At 46.7% G+C, this 23704-nt stretch overlaps 1 protein-coding gene across 4 annotated transcripts in view; it reads right to left on the minus strand.

The window, feature by feature from the left end:
* PNOC (prepronociceptin) overlaps nt 1–23704 on the minus strand; it is a 28559-nt gene that overhangs the window by 3369 nt on the left and 1486 nt on the right. For 2 of the 4 annotated variants that reach the window (XM_040236969.1, XM_040236896.1), the window contains exons 2-3: nt 12119–12268; nt 1586–2037 (exon numbers count right to left, since the gene is read on the minus strand). In XM_040236969.1, the coding sequence (XP_040092903.1) occupies nt 1633–2037; nt 12119–12244 (531 nt within the window). In that variant the 5' untranslated portion in view covers nt 12245–12268 and the 3' untranslated portion in view covers nt 1586–1632. The remainder of the gene's footprint in view (nt 1–1585; nt 2038–12118; nt 12269–23704) is intronic. The other 2 variants (XM_040236853.1, XM_040236781.1) reach the window with 1 other exon arrangement.

Genomic DNA, 23704 nt, shown 5'->3' on the forward strand with positions numbered 1-23704 from the left:
ACTCTTTTCAACCTCATGAACTGCATGCAACCTGCCAGGCTCCTCTGTCCATGGGATTCTCCAGGCAAGAATACTGGAGTGGGTTGCCATTTCCTCCTCCTAGGGATCTTCGCAACCCAGGGATTGAACCCATGTCTCCTGCATTGACAGGCAAATTCTTTACCACTGAGCCACCAGGGAAGCTCAGATGAAATCCTGCAGAGACTCATATTCCTACATATGAATTAAGGCACATATGCTTAATGATTGGAATTCTCTCAGATTTTCAGAAAAGTTTATTATGCCAGTTCCCTCTGCCACTCAAAGTTATGTATAGGTTAATGGGCTGAGGGAAGCCGAGTTTGTAATGACTGGGAAATAAGTTAGGATCTCTGATATTTATGATCTGATCTGCATTGTAGGTACATGTATAAACAAGTGCCTGGGAGAGTAAGAACAGACAGACAGGGAGATAGGAGGAAAGGCAAGCAACCAAACAAACACAAAACAGAAATGGCACCTGGACACTTCCCTGGTGGTCCAGTGGTTAAGAAGCTGCCTGCCAAGGAAGCGGACATGGGTTAACCCCTAGTACAGGAAGATTGCACATGCTGTGTGGCAACTAAGCCTGTACACCACAACTACTGAAGCTCTCACACCCTAGAACCCGTACTCTGCCGCAAAAGAAGCCGCCACAGGGAGAAGCCTGTGCACTGCACTAGAGAGTAGCCCTCAGTTGCCGCAACCAGAGAAAACCCATGAGCAGCAACAAAGACTGTGCAGCCAAAAATAGTAAATAAAAATTAAGACCAACCAACCAACAAACAAAAAACCGGACCTGGCACTCGGAAAGAGGCAAAAAGTGAGGAGAAATGATGGTCCTTTAGTCCCTCTCCTAAAAGTGACTCAGGTCATTAGGGCCAGATTCTCAAAGCCTTGCTCAGGTGCCATCGGCTACAAAGCACCAGCCCAAAGTGATCAGGTGAACAGTGATGTGTGGCAGAAAGACACACAGAAAGTGTCCTAACAAGAGCTGGTCCTAACCAGAGCTCCTTGACTGGGGGAGAGTGGGAAAGTTGAAAGGTTGCCGTGGAAACCAGTCACCTTGAGATAGAGGGAGGAGGGGAGGGGACAGCTAAGCCATCTTTGAAGGTGAAACAGCAACATCACAGACATAGATCAGACTCTGCAAATGGCTAAGTGCAGGTCCAGCTCTGGGTCCTTAAAGTCTCCGGGGAAAGGTGAGTGAATGGTTTCTATGGCAACCAGATAGGAGGCTTGGTCCACTTCATTGTCCCCATAGTAACTAAGCTCCTGAAGAGCCATAGAGGAATTAGTTATCTTAACACACTACTATTATCCCCATGGTAACCAGTCTCTTCACCGCAGTGGTGAGCTGTTGGGAGCAATCCCAGGAAAATTTTTGCTCCCAGAAAGAAAAAAAAAGGCCGACTGGAGCAGTCCTAGGAGCTGAACCCCTGAAGGAAGTGGTGTGGAGGATGTATATGTGTTTGGGTGCCAACATGTTCCCCCCCACCAGGGAGGAAGGTTAAGATGGGGTAGAGGACGTTTCTTCTTGCCCCCAGCTCATTGGGGCCCCACTCACTCATGGGTTGAAGTGGACGGTGCAGCCGGGAGGGGCTCCCCTTCCAGCTACGCATTACCATTCTGGTGCAGGGTGCGCCGACGCTGGCTGGACTGCATGCTCAGGACCAGGTACTGCCGCATAAACTCACTGAACCGCTTCTGGTTAGCCAACTTCCGGGCCGACTTCCGGGCCCCGGTGAAGCCCCCGAACCGCTTCTGCAGCTGCTTCTGCTCGATATCCCCCACCTCCTCCAGGCCGGGCCCTGTCCTCTTCTGCCTTTGAAAGAGGCTCCTGACCCGGGGCATTCGCTTCAGATGCTGCATCTCAGAGGCTCTGGGCTGGTCCGGAGCAGCTGCCACGTGGTCTGGGTCAGCAGGGCTGAGCTGCCAGGAGCCCCTGGCCATGACCTTGGTGCATAGAGTCCAGAGAGGGCTGGTGAAGACCTTCTCTTCACACTCGAGGATGCACACCTGCCAAGAAAGAGGTTGGAGGAAAGAGAAAGACCAGGGACATCTGTTAGTCCAAGGCAATGAGGCGATCAAGTGCTTTTGCTGTCTACTTGAGGGCTTCCCAGATTGCTCAGTGGTGAAGAATCCACCTGATAGTACAGGAGAAGCAGGAGGTGCGGGCTGGATCCCTGGATCAGGAAGATTTCCTCGAGGAGGAAATGGCAACTGCTCCAGTACTCTTGCTGGGATAATCCCACGGACAGAGGAGCCTGGCAGGCTGCGATCCATGGGGTCGCAAAGAGTCAGACACGACTGAGCATGCATACATGACCTATTTTGGTACTAATCAATGCAAGGGCTTCTGAAGCACCTCTTCAGTACCATGGAGCAGGTTTACATACAGTTACTTAAGTTCCCAGAACTTCAGAGTTGGAAAGAAACGGAAAATGAACTGGCCCATCTCTGTCATTTCAAAAAGAAAGTTGGGGCTCAGAGAGATGAGGTTAAGTTACCCAGGTGACCCAGCAAGTTAACAAAATGCACAAACAAGAGTTATAGTCTTTGTTGGGGTTTTGGAGCCAAACATAGCTCATCAGGATCATTCATAAAGAAACATTTTATTCTGTTCTCTTATCCGGCCTGGGAGAGGTCAGAGTGATTTAAGAAACCGGGGATGTTAAAGCATGTAGTCACGCAGTTAAATCTGCATGGTTATTCTAAGGTCACCTGGTAAAGATCAACCTTGGTGTGATTTGTTTTTCACCTTGCATACATTCATCATCACTATCAGTGCATGAGTTACAGAAAATAGGGATTAAATAGAGAACAGACTTATGGTTGCCAAGGGTTAGGAGGGGTGGAGGAAGGATGGACTGGGAGTTTAGGGTGAGTAGGTGCAAACTATTATGGACAGAATGAATGGCCAACACGGTCGTACTGTATAGCATAGGGATCTAAATTCAATGTCCTAGGGTAAACCACAATGGAAAAGAATATAAAAAATTTGCATATATAATAACCGAGTCACTTTGCTGTACAGCAGAAATTAATACAACATTGTAAATCAACTATACGCCAGTAAAAAAGTAGAAAAGGGGGGTTAAGACCCTTTGGGATATAGACAGGTTGGTAATCTGGGACTGTCCGACACAATTCAGTGGACCTGCCAGCTCTTTAGGAACCCCTGCAGCTTCTGTCTCTCCTGGCATCTCCCACCTCTCGTCTAGACCACCAGCCGGACCATGATGTTCCTGTACCTTCCTGACTGGCCCTGGCCTTAAGCCTTCCCTCCCACATTCCTGTCTCTGATTGGAATCTCCTGGAAGCCTCTGCCTCCAAGTTTTTTTCCTATTGTTTTGGCTTCAGGCTTCCTGTGACTCAGGTGGTAAAGAATCCACCTGTAAAGCAGGAACCACAGGAGACACAGCTTCAATCCCTGGTTTAGGAAGATTCCCTGGAGAAGGAAATGGGAACCTGCTCCAGTATTCTTGCCTGGAAAATCCTGTGGACAGAGCAATCTGGCGGGCTACAGTCTATGGGGCTGCAAAGAGTCGGAAATGACTGAGCGCCCAAGCACACTTCACCCTGAACACTCCTCTCTGTGTTTTTGGGGTCAGATGAAAACCCCACTTCAGCCTGACTTTGACATCATGGTGAGCAGGAAGCTGCAGAGCCCTTCATCAAAACTTGGGGTCTTTTTTTTAATTGAATTTTTAATTTTTTTGGCTGCTCCATGAAGCATGTGGGATCTTAGTTCCTGGACCAGGGATCAAACCTGCACCCACTGCACTGGAAGCTTGGAGTCTTAACCACTGGATTACCAAGAGAGCCCCAAGCCAAGGAGTCCATGCCTGGCTTACAGGGCATCAGGAGTTACTGCTCTGGTTGGACAGGTGCAGGGTGTGAGAAGATGTGTGTGTGCCCCATCGGGGCTCTCTGGGAAGCAAGCACTCCCACCCGGGTGTTCAGAGTGGCACACATGCCTCTATAGGCAAGGTTTCCAACGTGATCTCTGACCGGGTAGTGAGATACACATGCAGCTTAAATCACAGACTTTACCAGCTATTCCACCAAATCATCAAAACCTGTCCTTCAGTCTGACTCCTGCTTGCCTTTACTATTCTGACCCTGCCCTCCTTTTGTTGCTGCCAAACTTCTCCAAGATGTGGTCATGCCCATGCCTCCACTTCAGCATTTTCCACTTTCTCCTCCTGACTTCCGTGTGAGGGATCAAATCTCCATCTTTGGGGGGCAGGGGATGGGACACCCAGCGCAGCTTGTGGGATCTCAGTTCCCCAACCAGGGACTAAACTCATGTCACAGCAGTGAAAGCCCTGAATCCTACCAGTGGACTACCAGGTATTGTTGTGGTTTAGTTGCTAAGTTTCATCCAACTCTTCTGTGATCCCACAGACTGTAGCCCAGCAGGCTCTTCTCTGTCCGTGGGATTTCCCAGGCAAGAAGACTATAGTGAGTTGCCTTTTCCTCCTCCAGGGGATCTTCACAACTCAGGGATAGAACCCGAGTCTCCTACATTGGCAGGCGGATTCTTTACCACTGAGCCACCTGAGAACTCCTAAATCTCCATCTTATTAAAGTCACGTCAGGTGTTTGTTACTAGCTGCTGCTGCTAAGTCGTGTCAGTCATGTCCAACTCTGTGTGACCCCATAGACGGTGACTTTAATTCTTATCTGATATACTTTTTCAGTATGAGTGGAACAGGTTTGAATGAAGTACTGATTGTAGCATATATATCAGTACTTCACTCCTACTTTTTTCCACGTCAAGTCTTTTTGCTCTGTTTCTCTCTGAACGTCACTTTATTCCCCAGCTGTTCAGGTTTAGACCCCTGGGGCACGCCCCTTCCCAGGACCCTGTTTCTCCATCTGGTCAGCATGTGAGTCTGCCGTCTCCTTTCCACCCTCTGCCTGATTTCCTCTTGGGGATGCTGTGAAGCAAGGAGAACAGGTGACTCCTATCCCAAAGCCCCAAACTCCCTGATGGATTTTGGGGAGAAGTTTTTATAAGCAAGGTTTGGGGTAAAGGCTGCAGGCTGTGTGACTTTGTTCTGAATGGCTGGTGGTAACAGATGTTCCAGGAATCTTGTACTCATCCTGAAGTTACCATCATCCACCTGGGTGGGGGCCTTAGGTCCCACAGAAGAATTCAAAGGTCGTCATCGTCATTCAGTTGATAGTTGTGTCTGACTCTGTGACCCACAGACCGCAGCACGCCAGGCTTCCCTGTCCTTCACCACCTCCCGGAGTTTTCTCAAACTCATGTCCACTGAGTCCGTGCCGCTATCCAGTCTCTCATCCTCCATCATCCTCTTCCTTTCCTGCCTCCAACTTTCCCAGCATCCGGGTCTTTTCTAATGAGTCAGCTCTTTGAACTCAAAGGTATTGTTATGTATATTCCTTGAGGTGGAACCAAGAATGGCTGCACTATTGTTTGCCTGCTCCTCCCTGCTCTTGGCATCCCCTACCTTCCCTGATTAGCAACTTCCCTTTGGAACTCAGGGCGGGTTTAGGAGACTGAACGAAACCTATTTCCTACAAACAAGAATTGGGGGACACAGAAAGGACTTGTACCCAGGAGGACCCCCAGGGTCCTGCTCCATTTCACAAGGACACTGGCAAACAACCTGTAATGGATAGGACAGCCCACCCCAACAAATAATTATCCAGCTTAATACATCCACAGAGTCTGAGAAACCCTACTCTACAGAGTCAAGGAGGAAGCAGAAAGCATGGGTAACACCGGAAAAGCCAGTAGAAGTGAAATAGGAGGGAAGTGGGAAGGATAAAACCTCTGATCAAATGACATAGCCCTAGAATATACGACATAAACTGGTGAGAACCGACTAGATACAAGATGGTGGAAGATTCAACTTCCAGTGAACCTTGAGCCTCTTCATAGGCTTGCTGTGATATTAGCATCTAAATGACATACCTACAGGCACCATGAAAGTTCAGAGGCTGATCATAAAAGGTCAAAAAGTGGGCGGTGGCCCAATTCCAGAAAATCTCTACCCCTTTTCCAAAATAGCTGGAATAATTCTCGTACTCATTAGCCCATGAAATCACTCAGCCCATAAAAACTAACCACCCCATGTTTTGGGGCCTCTTGCCTTCTGAGATGGACCACACTCTGTGAAATGTATTTCTTCCAGGGCCATTCTCTCCTTTTGAGACAGACTGCATTCTGTCTATGGAATGTGTATCTCTAAATAAATCCACTTCTTACCTATCACTTTGTCTCTTACTGAATTCTTTCTGCAAGGAGACATAAAGAATCTAAGCTTCATTAAGTCCTGAGACCAGGTGTGCAATCTCAATTAAAAGACAGTGGATTCAGGGGCTTTCCTGGTGGTCCAGTGGTTAAGACTCTGCACTCCCGATGCAGGGCACTTGGGTTCCATCCTTGGTCAGGAAATTAGATCCCTCATCCTGCTACTAAGGGCTTCCCAGGTGGCTCCTTGGTAAAGAATCTGCCTGCCAATGGAGGAGGCACAGGAAACGTGGGTATTGATCCCTCTGTCAGGAAGATCCCCTGGAAGAGGAAATGGCAACCCACTCCAGTATTCTTGCCTAGAGAATCCCATGACCGAAGAGCCTGGAGGGCTACAGTCCATGGGGCCAAAAAGAGTCAGACTCGATTGAGTAACTGAGCACACACTCGCTCCCACATGCCACGATGAAAATCTAGCATGTGAGAAGGAAAACATCCAGTGTGCTGCCACTAAGACCTGGAGCAGTCACATAAAAAAAAAGGAGTGGGTTCAAGTTCCATCCTGGGGTTTTGCTGGGTTCAAGTCCCAACCTGACTTGTGTGGTCATAAGCGTAGACTTGTAGGACTCAAAAGGACTTTTGCACACACTTGGTTCAGCCCTCACATAGATAGGATCCTCAAAGTGCTCGTTGCCTTGTTCTGCTCTGTCCATTTACAGGAACAGGTGGAAACTGTTAAGCCTAGAGTCTCTCAGATCTTCTGCAAGCCCCTGGGTTTCTAAGCCCAGATGGTAATTATATTGCATGTCAATCAGAGAAAATGAAATTCTATGATCAAACCAGATGTATAGCCCTTACTGAGACTCAACATACTGTTAGATGATTAGGTACTAAAAAACGGATCTTGATTCTTGATTTAGGAGAAGGTTTTGGGGCAAAAAAAATGAGGAATCCAAATTGACGGCAACATTTGTAGCACCAGATGGGCATATGAGCTTCCTGACTACACTCTCTGGTCTGAGGGCCTCACCAGCCTGTTTGCAGAGATGGGTTAATGGCCCATTAAGTGAGCTGGACACATTTTCACAGCCCACTCTGATGACATTGCTATATTCAGACACAGCATGGAGGAGCATCTGGAAAGTCCCAGATTGGTGCCAAATTGATCTGTGAAGCTGGGCTTTGCATGGGGGAGGGAAGTCAATGAGCAAAGGGTCATCTGAATGTCTAGGATCAAAGATTAGTGAGCCCAACGGAAGGAAAATAAACAACTCATTCAGACTGTCATGTTTCTGCCTCTAAGCAATCCAGCCACTTCTGACCAAGAGATATTTGGGACCTATTTGCTTTGGGAGGTTCTGCCAGTATATCAGACAGCCAATGCTAGTGGGCCAGCAGATGCATAGTACAAAAGAAAAACGTATTAGGAACTCCTACGGCAAGTCAACTACTAAGATTTTCTGTGTAATGAAGACAGAAACTACCAGAAGTAGTAACTCTTCTGCTGTTAACAGAGTTTTAGGGAATTTAAATAAGTTTCCCTAGATCTTTCTTGGCTTCTTGATGGCTCAGGGGTAAAGAATCTGCCTGCCGATGCAGGAGATACAGGTTTGATCCCTGGGTTGGGAAGATTGCCTGGAGAAGGAAATGGCAACCCACTCCAGTTTTCTTGCCTGGGAAATCCCATGGACAGAGGAGCCTGGTGGGCTACAGTCTGTGAGGTCGCAAAGAGTTGGACATGACTGAGTGACTAAACTTCTACAGCAACAAGACAGACCTTTCTTGGGAGTTACCTTCTTCCTGGTCACTAAAATAACTTGGTGAATCTAGTTTTTTTCTTCGTAAGCTGGTAGGGTAAGTATCATTCTCAATTAGCTGAAAGCCCAGGACTTTCCAATCATTTGGCTAGTGTGCTAGTCATTTACTGACCAAAATGATAGTCTAACAAAAGGCAGGCATGCTTGGACCATTGCCCTGGAGTGAGAACAAATGAAAGTCCTGATGAAGCCAAGGGTCCGGAAGGTCCTGGGAATAGGTTAGGATTCCATCATTTGGTGGAAGGATTGGGGTGGGGTCGGATAGTGACCCTTGCCTAAATATCTGAGTCCCCCCATCTTTCACAGAGGGGACATAGTCAAGGGCTGCAAGATTTGGAAGTGAGATGTGGTTGCCTTGATTCTAGGCATTTCATAAAACTTAAACAAAAATAGGTTAAAAGGGAATACAAGCTAGAAACACCCAGGCAACCAGGTCCTCTGGGGGTCAGCAGGCACTTGCAGAGGTCATCCATCACGCTGAAGCAGGAACTGGCCATTTTCTTACAGTGTTTTCTGGACCCCAGAGATTTAAGATGCTGTGGAGAAATAGAAACTAGCTCCAAATTCCTTCCTGGCTTTGAAAGACGCCTGTGTAAAACCTCTACAGCATCTGCACCCATTAGGAGACTAAAAGATCTTGCAATGTTACAATTTCCCTGTGCTTGCATGCTAAGTCGTTTCAGTCGTGTCCAACTCTTTGTGACTCCATGGACTGTAGCCCATCAGGCTCCTCTGTCCATGGGATTCTCTCGGCAAGAATATTGGAGGGGGTTGCCATTTCCTCCTCCAGGGAATATTCCAGACCCAGGGTTTGAACCCGTATCTTTTTCATCTCCTGCACTGGCAGGCAGGTTCCCACTAGCACCACCTGGGAAGCCCTCCAGTTTCCATGGGACCTGTTCATTGAGTACTGCCCTGTTCCACACTGTACTGTGTGCTGGCAAGGCCCAGATTAACCGGCAAAGAAAGCGCCTAAGAGATAGCCCAGCAGATGCAACTAATTGTCAGAGAACAAAGGTGCTAGGGGCTGGCTCAACTGGGGACTGGTGGAGAATCAGCAAAGCATCCTCTCCTAAGAGTAGTATTGAAGGGTTTATTGCTTGGGGAGGAGTCGGAGGTATGAGCAAGATGGCAGGACAGGTTCTTGAAGCTGTGGAGAGGGAAGGGAAGCATGGGTTTCCCAGGAACTATGGAAAGTGATGGGAGCCCAGGAAAGAGGAGGCAAAAAGTGTACCTGCTGCCTGGGAAAGCAGACGCTGGGAAGGAGAAAGGATCTGGAGGTAAGAACAGGGAATCTTGGCTATCACTTGTGTTTGGGGAGGGCAGGAAGAGAAACGGGGCTCTAATAGGCAGAAAAGGAAGAGTCAGAGTGGAGAAGAGAGCGGGGTTCACCAGAGAGAACGAGGAGGGGAAGCCTGCGCATTGGCGAAGGTTTCTGTGGTTAGGAACCACTGACGACCTTGGAGACTGACTAAGGAGTTAAGGCAGGCTTCCCAGGTGGGGCAGTGTTAAAGAATCTGCCTGCAGTGCAGGAGACACGGGTTCAAGTCACGGGGTAGAGGAGGTCCCCTGGAGAAGGAAATGGCAACCCACACCGGTATTCTTGCCTGGAGAACCCCATGGACAGAGGAGCCTGGCGGGCTACAGTCCATGCGGGCGGATACTACTGAGCAACTGAGCTCGAGCACAGCAAAGGGGCAAGGCAACCGTGAGGGGTCCAAGTTGCAAATGTGGATACTCTTCCAAAAACAGGACAACAAAGGGAAGGGAAGAGCAAGTGGGAGATGGGAAAAAAGAATTGCCAGCAGGAAAATCAGTGGTACACAGGAAGGGGGGAGAAGAAGGAGCAGAAGCACAGATCCTGAGATGACAATAAGGAGGGAACCTACCCCTGGTAGCCTCTGTCCTCTCACGACCGGCACCCAGGGTCAAGGTGTCCCGGGAGCCAGAGCTTCACAGCACTTCACAGTCAGGCATGATGTTTGCTCTCAACAAGTTACCTAAATCTGTGGATGCTTTACTTTGTTAAAAAAAAAAACAAAAAAACTAGTGCAGACTCAGTGTTATCCTTACAGTTGAGCTCCAAATACTTTTTTTTCTATTGTAAAATCCAAATACCATCAAATTTCTACTGAAACCATTTTTAAGCATACAGCTCAGCGGCATTAAGTACATTCACTTTGTTGGGTTACCATCAACCCTTGCCCCCATCTCTAGAAATTTTTCATTCTCCCAAACTGAAACTTGGAATTTATTAAACACTAGCTCCCCTCTCCCTGGTTTCCCAGCTCTTGGCAGCCCCATTCTACTTTCTGTCTCTGAATCTGACTGTTCTTGGAACCGCAGGTAAGTGCAATCCTACAGTATCTGTTGTTTTGTGACAGCATACATCTTCAGGGCTCATCCATGATGTAGCCTGTATCACAATTCCCTTCCTTTTTAAAAGCTGCATAATATTCCATTGTCCGCATCGACCGTGTTTTGTTTATTCATTTGTCTCTCATCGGTCACTTGAGTCTTTTCTACCTTTTGACTATCGTGAGTAATGCTGCCATAAACATGGGTGTACACAGGTCCTCATGCTTTTTTGGAGTGGGAGATATAGGGTTGCAGTTAAAGCTTGTGATTCAGAAATTGTGCACAACTTTCAGTCTTTGTCAAGATTGCGATGATGATGAGATTATTCCTTAATCAGCTCCTTCACTGGTTTACTTGTGAACTAGCCGTCTGCTCTGTTGACTGAGACCACGGGAAAGCATTTTGTTTTGGGTGAAATTTTAAGCCTCTCTGGCCTGCACAGAAAAGGCGTGTGGGTCTTCTGTGTTCTAGCCAAATCCAGCTTGCCTCAGTTCCTTACATGTCACTCCCCTCCCCACAAAAGGCATTTGCACATGTGCGCTTATCCCCCACTCTAGTGCCTTCCTCATTACCTGGGCACCTGGGCTCACCCTCTGCCTCTCTGATCATCTTTAGGTCTCCTTAGAGGCTTCAGTTCCTCCCAAAGCCCCCTCCACCCCTCTAGACTAGGTTGGGGTCCACTGCTCTTGCTTCCCCATTTCTCAGTGATTACTCTCAGGAAAGGATCCTGGGTTCTTCTCTGCCACTATCTGTCTGTTGACCTTGGGGCCCTTGGTCTAGTTCAGTGCTTGGTGCATAGTAGGTGCTTGGTGCATAGTAAGTGCTCAGAAGACCCACAATAACTGAAGGAGGAGAATGGATGATATTTGAATGGGTTCTCGGGATGCTTCTTCATGATTTGGTAGTTATTACTGTTCAGAAAACAGGCTCGAAAGCCACTGAGGTGGCATGGGAGGAGCGTGGTGTGTTGGTGGGTCAGGGGGCTGTGTCTGTTCATGTTTGTGTGTCAGCCCAATGTGGGTACTTGGTTTCTATATTTGTACACTTGCCTCAAGGGACAGGAGGGAAAAGGTGGCTCTTAAGATTGAGGAGTTCCAAACATGACATCTTTGAAAGCAGTTTTCTTGACTACAAAGAAAAAGTAATCAAGTTAGATTAAGTAGGAGAGGAATAACTATTTAAATGGTAGTGAAAGCAGTGGAGAAAGCAGCTGACTTAGTGAAATTTAGTGCTCAAATAAACAAATATGAGATAGCACGTAGGTGTTCACTGTAGAATTGTCTATAATATCAAAACTGGATGATAACTTACGTGCTCAGCAGGAGGGATTGGTTAAGCTAAGTATACTTAAATTAAAATAATGTTAATAATGGGAAACTTATTTTGGTATAACACAGTATAACACAGCAAGGGAAAAAACTAAGATTTTTTTCTCTGACCGGTGAGATTAAAGGTGACTTTAATTTTTTCTTTTCATAGTTCTTGGAATTTGCCAAATCCTCTAGAATGAGTGTGCATGCTTTTAATAATAGGAACGAAACATCAGCCTGGGTGGGTCTTTACTCAAATGTGGAAACGTGGGACGATGACAGGGTTTGCTTTTAGAAGCTGCTGTTTCTTAGGGACCATCTCACACTGGGAGACTCACGTGACCTGGGTGGGGAGGGAAAGATAGGCTCCAACCTCCTGGACCTACCTCGAGGTTGAAGTTGTCAAGAGTGGGGTGGAGCTTCTCTATGCAGACCAGACAGTCCTTCTGACAGCTGCTGGACACGCTGGAGAAGAGGCTGAGCAGCAGGAGGTCACAAAACAGGATTTTCATGGTGCAGGAGCCGGAAGCCAGATGCTAAAACACAAGTGAGGGTGGGCACCATTAGCACAGCCCTTCTCTGGGAGCCAGTAGGGGCTGGAGACCCTCATCCAGGGCACAGTGCCCTGGTTTCCACTTCCCAGGAGGGGCTGGACGGTCAAGGGCACAGGTGGCCCATCCTGTCTGCCAGGGGTGATGTTCACGCACAGGCTAGCATCTGGGTTCTGGGGTGGAGATGGGGAAGCAGGCACACCTGTTACTCCTGCCATCCAACTGGCCTCCACGTGTATGAATGCTTCCAGGGAGCTGAAGGCCCCACTTGCAAGGCCCACTTGTGGCCTTGAGACAGCCCCTCCCAGTCTCATTTTTCACAGCTCTTAATGGGAAACACTGGTACCTGCCTTGCCCCAGGGCTGTTGCAAAAATGAGATCCATAAGAAATGTTTTGCAGAGTGTGAGATGTGTAACATTGGAGGTTTATGAATGACTCATCCTCCCCTGCCTTGGCCAGGAATGCCCTGCAGCCCCAAATTCACTCTTCTGGGAAGCTTCTGCTAGGTTTCTTGTCTGTTTCTCCTCCTTGATGGGAGCCAGCTCTCTGCACACAGAGCTAATATGTTCACCTTGTTATTCTGTGCAAAGCACAGGGCCAGGCAGATGGAGTCATTTATTGAAAAATGACCAAAGAGACTATTCTAAGGTAATAGCGCCAATGATTATGAGTTAGATCAGTCATTTATATTCTTTATGTAGGATTGCCTCAAAGATGTGCAGTTCTTTCTGTTTCCCTTTAAACTTATCCTGTGATCAAGTCTCCTGCATTGGAAAACTATTTTCTTGGACCGTATCACTTTGGGTCCCTGTAGAATCAACTTTATTTGGAGGGTTAAATGGAAAGGGGAATGAGGGAACTTTCTGGAAATGTGAAATGTTCTTGATTGAGGTGTAGGTCACAGGGGTGTATATGTTTGCCAGAAATTCACTGAAATGTACATTTAGATTCTGTGTGTTTCCTTGTATGTAAATTTTACCTTAAGTATTCAGCATAGAAAAACAAATAATGGCCTTTATTACTTTTTTATTAGACTACACTGAAATAATGTATAAGCCTTACTATTCAAATGCAGTCTGCAGACCAGCAGCATCTCCTGGCATCAAGAATTTCGGTCCGTACCCCAGATCTACTGAATCCGGATCTGTCTTTTTAGTAAGATTCCCAGGTGATTTGTACACATGCTTAGAGTTTGAGAAGCAGAGGTAGAAAGTGGGTCTGCAATGGAGCTAGTCAGTGGGAGGAGGAGAGGGGGGTGATCCGTAGCCATGGGCCATGTAGGGACACCACGCCAGCTCTTCTTGGGCATCATCCACGCTTTTCATACCAAGAGTATGTCGACTGAATCAATGGTCAGTGCTTGTTAAGTCATTGAGGTGACATCTGAGATGGGTTTTGAATAATGAGTGAGAGTTTGCCGCTAGCTGTCTTCTTTCACATGGTAGTGTATATACTCAATCCTAGTCCCCTGATTCATCCTCTTTCCCCTCCTCCCCTGTGTCCGCATGTCCACTCTCTACATCCACATCTCTGTTTTTAGATTCCACATTTATGCATTAATATATGATATTTGTTTTTCTATTTCTGACTTCACTCTGTCTGACAGACTCTAGGTCCATCCACATCTCTACAAATGACCCAGATTTTTTAATGGCTGAGCAATATTCCATCACATATATGTACCACATCTCCTTTATCCATCTGTTGATGGACATTCAGGTTGCTTCCAAGGCCTGGCTATTTTAAACAGTGCTGCAATGAATATTGGGACACACGTGTCTTTTCTCAGGGCATATGCCCAGTAGTGGGATTGCTAGGTAATATGGTACCTGTGTATAGCACAGGGAGCTCAGGTCAGTGCTCTGAAGACCTAGAGGGGTGGGATGGGGGTGGGGTGGGAGGGAAGTTCAAGAGGGGCGGAATATATGTATACCTATAGCTGATTCACTTCATTGTACAGCAGTGACTAACACAACATTGTAAAGCAATTATACTCCAGTTATCACAAAAAGAGTTTGCCAAGAGGACAAAGAAGACACAGGGAATGCCTTTCCAAAGGCATAGGGAATTCCATGCTGCCAGTGGAGGGGGTACGGATTTGATACCTGGTCAGGGAACTAAGATCCCACCTGCCACACGGCACAGCTGAAAGATAAACAAAAAAGAGCAAAGACATAGAGGAAAGGAGAACGCAGCATGGGTGGGAGGGGAGGGTGAGCAGGCAGCCTTCCTGGGGCTGTCTTCCTAAGGGAAAGGGAAGCCCCTTCTGAGAGAGAGAGGCCCGTTCCAGGTGAAACAGGGTCACGTTTGCCATCTACAGGGTTCAACCTCTACCCTACCAGTTGGGAGGTCTGTGCTAATGAACAAGGAACTTGAACATGTATTCAAATGTTGTTGTTGTTTAGTTGCTAAGTTGTGTCCAGCCCTCTTGTGACGCCATGGACTGTCTTTTTCAAATGAATATGCCTCAAATGCATCTTTCTCCTATATCCCAGGGGCTAGTACCTTAGTTGAGATTTATCACCGTGGTTATTGTGATCACCCTCTAATTAGTCCACCCAATGATCCAGCCTCCCACCAAGCCATCTCCACGTCTGATGATTCCCTCATTCTTTAATTCTCTAGTCCCCCATGGGACTCAGCCCCGCTCCCACCCAGCTCTCTGGCTTCAGCTCCTGTCATTCAACCTTGAATTTCCTCCAGTCCTCATGAGTCACACATAATCTCAGGTCCCTTCATGCCTCTGTGTCCTGGTCCCTGTTCTTCCTTCTGCTCAGAATACCCATCTCTAGCTCACACTTTATACAGGAGTTATCCCCCTGGGGAAGCCCCCCCTGGTCTGAGTTAGATGAGTCCCCTCTGTTCGTGTGGCATTGTGAAGTACATCACGGCGGGAAGAAGGGAGCCCTGGGGACCTGTCCGTCAAACAGGCACAACAGACCTATGAGATGGGGTTGCCAGGATTCCTGTTTCCTTTCAAAAAAAAACTTTAATTTTATAATTGATGAACAATGTTGTGATAGTTTCAGGTGTACAGCACAGTGATTCACTTATACATATTTTGGATTCTTTTCCCCATGTAGGTTATTACAGAATATTGAGTAGAGTCCCTTTTGCTGTATAGTATAGTGTGTCTATGTTAATCCCAGCCCCCTGATTTATCCTCCCGCCCCCGCCACAGCCTTCCCTCTTTGGTAACCATAAATTTGTTTTCTGTCTGTGAGTCTGTTTTGTAAATAAATTCATTTGTATTATTATTTTTTTTAGATTCCATGTATTAGTGATATCATATAATTTGTCTTTCTCAGTATGATAATCTATGTTGCTGCAAATGGCATTATATCATTCTTTATGATGGCTGCTTGTTTATCCATTCATTTTTCCGCGGACATTAAGGTTACTTCCATGTCTTGGTCATTGTAAATTGTGCGGTTATGAACATTGGGGTGCATGTATATTTTTGAATTACATTTTTTTTTTTCTGGATACATGCCCAGGAGTGGGATTGTAGGAGCATATAGTAGCTCTACTTTTGTTTGTTTGGATTTTTTTTTTTAATGGAGGGATTCGTCTTTTCTCATCTTCTCATCCCTGCAGAGTGTCTCTTCTTCACAAATGAGAGTTGGGGCGTGTTTAGGAGGACCCCCACTTCCCTGGGACCTGGGATGCCCAGGCATAGAAGCCACTTCAGTACCTGCCTGACAAATTGCTGTGCTTAGTCGCTCAGTCGTGTCCGACTCTTTGCGACCCCACGGACTGTAGCCCGCCAGGCTCCTCTGTCCATGGGGATTCTCCAGGCAAGAATACTGGAGTGGGTTGCCAGGCCTTCCATCAGGGGATCTTCCCAACCCAGAGATCAAACCCTGGTCTCCCGCACTGCAGGAGGATGCTTTTCTGTCTGAGCCGCCAGGGAAGCCCATGGCCTGACAAGGTTCTGGTAGTTAACTGTTCCACTCCCGGTGGGAGGGCTGGGAACAAGTTGTGCTCCAGAGCAAGGCCAGATGCCATCCAAAGCTGGAACCGCATGCATGTTCTGGAAAAAGACTAGTTGCCAGTGCCTGGGAGGCATGGTTGGGATGGTGCTATGTGCTAAGCCTGCGGTGGTGCTATGTGCTAAGTCTGCGGTGGTGCTGTGTGCTAAGTCTGCAGTGGTGCTGTGTGCTAAGTCTGCGGTGGTGCAACCTGTTGGTAGACAACAGGTAGACTCACCACCACTTATAGGCTCTTTGGAAGAGAATATATCTTTTGAGTTCCAAACAGTCACGTTATCAGCAAACGTCTCAAACTGAGGACTGCTTGGTTACATCCTTTGTTTAATTTGGTAGTTGCCTTTAAGTTTCTTGTTCTACTCAGTTTCATTCTGGGCGGAGAGACAGTTGTGTCTTTGTTCAGCATGCTACGTTCTCTCTGGCCACACGGTGGCAGTGTCTGTACGTCACAGAAGGAAGGGACAAGCCGGGAGAAAAGGGACCTTTGCCTTTCCTTCCTAATACAAAATTGCGATCCGTAATGTTTGCATAGACTGAGCTGATAAATTCTGACAGATGTTAATGAAATGCTCTCCTGCTGAGGTTTTTCATGAACTTCATTAAATGTGGCAACTTGCTCATTCAGCAAATGTCTGGCGGATTGACTGTTACTCCTTATCTCAAATTCTGGGTAAATGGGTTTTTAGGATGAGGTAAGGAAAGATGAGCCCCTGGGACACGGAGCATGTGTTCCATTCTGTACCTTTCCTGCATGTGAAACTGTTTGGCCCTTGGGGAAACCTTATCAAATCTACTTGTGGTTAGCCCAGCCCTTACTGCTGATCCTTGGTACACCAACCTTTCATCTCACCTCTGAGCTCCCATCCCTTGCAATTATTTATTTTAAATTTTATTTTTCAGAAATAAGAAAATCATTTTTAAAAATTCAGCTGGTTCTCTTATTCTACTCCCCCAGGCTAATCAAGGCATGTGATTAATAACATTATCTTAAAATTGCATCCTGGGCAGTGTTTCACTTAAGTTTAATGAAAAACACTTGGTAGCAATTGAGTGCTGGGGAGGTGTGATTGGTTATTATCCTTGTTTATGAGTTAGCATTAGTTTAAAGAGTAGTTGATGCTGGAGGCTAAAGTTTTTATTTCTTTTTTGTAACAATGTTCCATCCAGGACTTCCCTGGTGGGCCAGTGGTTAAAGGCTGCATGCTCCCAAGGCAGGGGAAACCGGTTCGAGCCCTGGTCAGGGAAGTAAGGTCCCATGGTATGGCAAAACAAAGTTCCATCCATACTGAAACAGAAAGATTGATGAATGTCAGTGGGCATTTAGCAGTAAAAGAAGCCAGGAAGCCAGAGATTGCTACCCATCACTTTTAACAAATGACTCCACTAATTAATGAAAAATCTTTACTCAGTGCTATTCATTCTGCCCTGTAATTCAAAGAATCCTAAAAATTGGAATTAACACACAGTCCAAACTTACAGGTGGTTTCTAGTATTTAAATGAGATTAAAATAAAAGCTCAAAATATATGTAATTATTCTCATAAAGGGGCTTGCTTCCCTGGTGACTCAGATGGTAAAAAATCTGCCTGCAATGCGAGAGACCCAGGTTCGATCCTTGGGTCGATCCGCTTGGGAAGAGCCCCTGGAGAAGAGAACGGCCACGCACCCCAGTATCCTTGCCTGGAGAATTCTATGGACAGAGGACCCTGGTGGGCTACAGTCCATGGAATAGCAAAAAGTCAGACACGACTGAGTGACTAGTATATATTCTCATAAAGGGGACAACACTTTGTTGCTTTTGGTGATCCTCACAACCCTGTACTACTGTGTTCTAGGTTAAGACTTTTTTTTTGAGAAGTCTTAACAACATCTGTGTGCTTTCTTTGTAGCTGTGTGTCAGTTAATGGCAAGAGAAATGTAGACGAGTAATTGATTTCTGAGTTACATTTATATTTGATCTTTGCACTTTGTAATTGTGTGACTTTGGGCACATTTCACCTTTGAGAGCCTCAGTCTTCTCACCTGCAAAATGGGGGGAACAACAGATTTGTTGTGATTGTTGTTTTTAATTGTGCAGTAGAGACTATCAGTAAATAAAATTTCCCTGAATGTGTCTAAATTTTACATGGTTTATATTCACTTTGTGAACCAAACTCAGCTAACACTTCCTTGTGGGGATGTTATGCATCTGAACATCTTGTATTGAGTAAAGAAATGTTTAATTACCTTTTATTTCAGCCACAGCACTCTTTATAAAGATAAAATACCACTGTGTTTAGCTTTAATCTATTTAATCTATTTGTTTGTAATCATGCTTCCAAGGGCAATATAATTAGTTGCTTATCTGTTTGGAGGATTACGTATGAAGCTTTAGCGGAAGCTAAAAGCTAATTGAGTTTTGTCTTATGACCTATGAGAAAGCCTGTAATTTCAGTGCTTTTAGTGGAGAAGGCAAGAGGGACAGGGCTTTCTGCTAGAGGCACGTCTTCCCCTATCCTTCTCATCAGCCACATGTATGATTGTTGTTCTTGCTGGGAACAAAAGTTTTATATTCTTACATAGTCCTGTAAAGCGACTCTTTGCCACCCTATGGACTATAGCTCACCAGGCTTCTCTGTCCATGGGATTTCCCAGGCAAGAATACTGGAGTGGGTTGCCATTCCCTTTTCCAGGGGATCTTCCTGACCAGGGATTGAACCTGGGTCTCCTGCATTGCAGGCATATTCTTTACCATCTGAGCCACCAGGGAAGCCCAATACAACCCTATAATCTTAATAGTATCCCCTCTTTGAGAGGAATGTATGTTTATAGAGGTTAACAATTTACTTAAGGTAATCCGGCTTATAAAAAAGCCAGGACTTAAACTCAGGTGTTTTGACTCTAAAACATGTTCTGGGAAACCATAAACTCCACATACTGGTCCTGCTTTGGAAAGGTTGACAAATTCTGGTGGCATCTTATTGGGATGGTCTCTGTATTTAACAGTAATCATATTATTATTATTATATTTAGCACACTCCTCTGTGCCAGGCACTGTCTTGATGGCTTTGTAACCATCCATCCTATGGGGCAAATGTTATTGCCCCCGTTTTACAGTTGAGAAGACTGAGGCTTGAAGAGGTGAAATAACTTGAAGTGGCAGAGCTAAGACCCCAACCCATCTGATTTCCAAGCTCATGTTCTCATCAGATGTTTCAATGATCTTGGCAAAGGGACTTCCCTGGTGGTCCAGTGGTTAGGACACTGATTCCATTGCAGGGGGCATGGGTTTGATCTCTGGTTGGGCGATTAAGATCTCACATGCCACACAAGTTGTGTGACCAAAATAAGAGAAACAGGATTTTGGTGGTTTTCTGTCTGTTCCTGTGGGTGAATTCATTGCAAGGAGCTCCTTTTGTCCTGAACTCTGGGTGTCCCTCTCTCAGGATACACCTTTTTTTTTTTTTTTTTTCTAATTGGAGGATAATTGCTTTAAATGTTACATTGGTTTCTTTGGCACACTCTAATCAGTCGTGATTATTTATATCTCCTCTCCCTCTTGAGTGTCTCTTCTGTTCTCCCCCACCCCGTCCCACCCCTCTATGTCGTCACAGAGCACCAGGCTGGGCTCCCTGTGCTATTAAGCAGCTTCCTACTAATTATCTATTTTACACATGGTAGTGTAAAAATGTTCTTGCTACTGACACCCTCTGTATTGCTGCCTGTCCTGAGTTCCTGAAGGGGTTTTTCATTGCCCACCAGCATGAGGGTTTGTCTTCCTCATTTCTTTAACCCACTGCAACCCTGACTCCTACATTGAGCTTTTGCTTATTCACCAGTTATGACTGAATCCCTTTTATTTCTTTTCTTCCTCTAATAGACTTACATCCAAAAAGGTTCCTCCTCTGCTTCTAAATTCCCACCTGGAAAGAGTGAGGGAGGTGGGTGTAGAGAAGGTGGAGGGCCAAGCATGTCCCCACCCCACACAGACCGAGTGTGCTGGGAACTGGTGGGCAATGAATGAACAGAGCCCTGTGCCTTGGGAGGAAGAGGCCTGGGTTCCAGCTCCAGCTCCGTCCTCACCTTTGGGATCCTGAGTCTTGAGTGCTTAGTCATGTCTGACTCTTTGTGACCCTGCGGACTGTAGCCCACCAGGCTCCTCTTATGGGATCTTGAGCAAAGCCCTTTCTCTGGGGCTCTGTTTACCCTTCTCCAAAAAGAGGCAGTTGGGTTAGATGGTCAATGTTAATGGTTTTGATTTTATAAGGGGCCAGATATTTGTTACAACAGCCCACCTGGGGCTCAGAGCAGAGATGGACCCATTTTCTTTTTTCTTTTTAAATTTTGCTTGTTTATTTTTGGCTATGCTGGGTCTTCATTGCTTTGAGGGCTTTTTCTAGCTGCAGCCAGCAGGGGCTACTGTCTAGTTGTGACTGCGAGTTTCATATTGCAGTGGCTTCTCCTGTTGCGAAGCTCGGGCTCTAGGGCTTGCAGGCTTCTGTAGCTGCGGATCCCAGGCTCCAGAGCACAGGCTCAACTGTTGCGGCACACTGGCTTAGCTGCTCTTCAACATGTGGGAACTTCCCTGATAAGGGATCAAACCTGTGTCTCATGCATTGGCAAGTAGATTCTTTACCACCAAGCCACCAGGAGAGCCCCTCTTTTCTTTTAAAGTTTTTTATTTTATTTTTTAAATTTAATTTTATTTATATTATTTTAAAATATTTTGGCTGCCCCCTGACCAGGGATGGAACCCAGGTCCCAGAAGCGAAAATGCCGAGTTCTAATCACTGGACCACCAGGGAATTCCTAAGAGGCACATTTACTCTCAGTGCTGTCACAAAGGTGGAAAGGTGTCATCACTCTTGTCTTGGATCTTCCTGATTCTGGCCTGCAGTTCCCTATATAAAAAATAAATTTTTTTCCCCCATTGCTTTTACAGTAAAATCACTTAATGTTCCTTTCAAAAACATTGGAAAATACAGATCAGCAAAAGAACAATGGGTACAGATCAGCGTGTGCTCACTTGTGTCTCTCTGTGACGCCATGGACTGTACCCCACCAGGCTCCTCTGTCCATGGGATTTTCCAGGCAAGAATGCTGGAGTGGGTTGCCATTTCTTCCTCCAAGGTTTCTTCCCCACCCAGGAATCAAACCCCTGTCTCCTGCATCTCCTGAAGCCTAGTACCCTTTTTTTCCTCCCAGTATTTATTTATTTGGCTGCACCAGGTCTTATTTGCAGCATGCAGACTTTTAGTTGTGGCATACATTCAGGATGTATTTTCCTGACCAGGGGTTGAACCCAGGCCCCCTGCATTGGGAGGGGGAGCCTGGAGTCTTAGCTACTAGACCACCAGGGAAGACCAATAATCTTCAAATGTCTTTAACTTTATACCTCAAGCAATCAAACCGTTTTGAGCAAACCTTTCCAATTTATTTGTTACCTACATTATAATACCCACTAAAGTGCAAATTAAGAAAGATAAGATAACCACATAAAAAAATTCATTGTGTTTCCCAAAGCCCGCTGGACTCTTGGGCACACACACCCCTTTCGGAGACCCCCAGCCTGGACCCATTAATAGAGAGTGACATTGGCCAGGAGCTCTGAGGACAGGCTGCCTGGTCTGTTTCCCAGGCACTCAGCACTGCGGGCTCTCATCAGGAAGCCAGGCACGTTTCTCAGCTGAATGAATGAAAGGATGAATGGGGACTGGGTGGAGGGGTGGAGAGTGAGCTACGGGGAGGCTGGCTCCAAGCCTGGGTGGCTAGGCAGAGCCTGGGTGTGTGCGGGTGATCCACTGACATTCTCACTGAGACCTAGACTCCTTGGAGGCCAGCTCCACACCTCATTCACCCAGTCAATCCATCAGAGCTGGCGATGCTGTGTATTTGCAACACTGAGGCACCATGCAGTATTTGAAAAATCTCAGGATCGTAGAAAATCAACATCGAACGGGATCATAGACTATCTAGGAAGACGCCCAGAAAACTGGCTTGCCCCCCAAATAGGTGTGCCATAAATCTCACAGCTAGTTTGTGTTTAGAAGGAAAGTGGCATGTTGGTGACTAGGAGGACCTAAAGGCATTTAAATAGAAGTGTTTAGAACGTTGAGGTTGCCTGATGAGCTCCCAGCCATTCAAGCTGTGAAAGCTGCTGTTCCTCCTGTTCTCTAGCCAGATTCTTATCAGGTAGATTTCCTTCATGGGAGCTGGGGCTTGCGGGGTGTGTGTGGGTCTCACTGAGTATGGATAAAAGTATAGAAAACTCACCCCAGATCTCCCATCCCTACTGTGTGTGTGTGTGTGTGCACATTAGCATGAAATAGACATATAGATAAGTTTAGCTCACTGTCTGGGATACAGTAGGTCTCAATACATGTCCATTCCTTTGCCCTCTTTTCATGCTTTTGTCCTGGCAGCCACCTCCCTCTCCAAAACCCTTGGGTCATCCAGATTCTACCGGCTTGAAATCCTGGACTCTCTGAGCAAGCGCTCCTTCCTCCAAATTCCTACAGCGCTTGCTGTCTGGACTACGAAATTTAGGACGTAATTACACCCAGCCTTGCAGCATCGTCCTCGAATTCTTCCACTGTGTGTTGCTCCATCCCCACCCCCTTAGTCTGTAAGAACCCCAGGTTCGTGGAGGGCCGTGCACTGGAGCCAGCAAGGCTGGCTCGGTCCCCTCTCGGCCACATCCTGAAACAGATTATTTAACCTCTCAGCTTCAGTTTCTTGGACTGCGCCATGGAGATGACACCATCTCTCATTGCTGTTGCGGAGGATAATGGGTGTGAAAGCGCTAAGATGTAAATCGTTGTGTGAATGTACAGGCTGTTATTATCACCTCTGTTGGATCGACCCCTGCTTGGTGGAGCATAATAAATACCTGATTGATTGAATACAGAATAGCTTTGCGACAGCTCCTGTCTTGGGCTCCAGAAACACCGCTTTGCGCCTGATCCTGCAGTTACTCCCTTTGTTGATAATGCTAAATCTGCATCCTCTAAATCCCCTGTACCCTCAGCCTTCAGCTGATAAAGCCAGGGAGGATGGAACTGCGCCCAAGGACCCTGTAGCTGCACCAGAGCGCCCTCAACAGGCAGCACTTGGAACCGCGGAAGCTGTTCCTTCTACCAAGGTGATTGTTGGGGGGGACAGTCTTTCCAGGGACCCTCCCTGGCAGAAGACTCAGCTAGTCCAAAGGAACGTGAATGCTTTTTGTGAAAGGTATTGCAGCAGCATCAGTGGAAGGGTGCAGACCTTTTTCCCTGCCACACTTTATAATTGAGAAAGAGGAGCATGCCTGCAGCAGCCACCCACAGGCAGGCAGAGAGCAGCAATTTCCTTCGGAGGTTTTAAGAAGAAGCCAGGCAGTCACCCGTCCGCCCGCCCGCCGCCCCCCTCCCCCGCCCCCCCGCGCGCCTCAAACCTTCTATGTTGAAAACTCCGG

Source organism: Oryx dammah, unplaced genomic scaffold, assembly GCF_014754425.2.
Source record: "Oryx dammah isolate SB20612 unplaced genomic scaffold, SCBI_Odam_1.1 HiC_scaffold_1, whole genome shotgun sequence".
NCBI lineage: Eukaryota > Metazoa > Chordata > Mammalia > Artiodactyla > Bovidae > Oryx > Oryx dammah.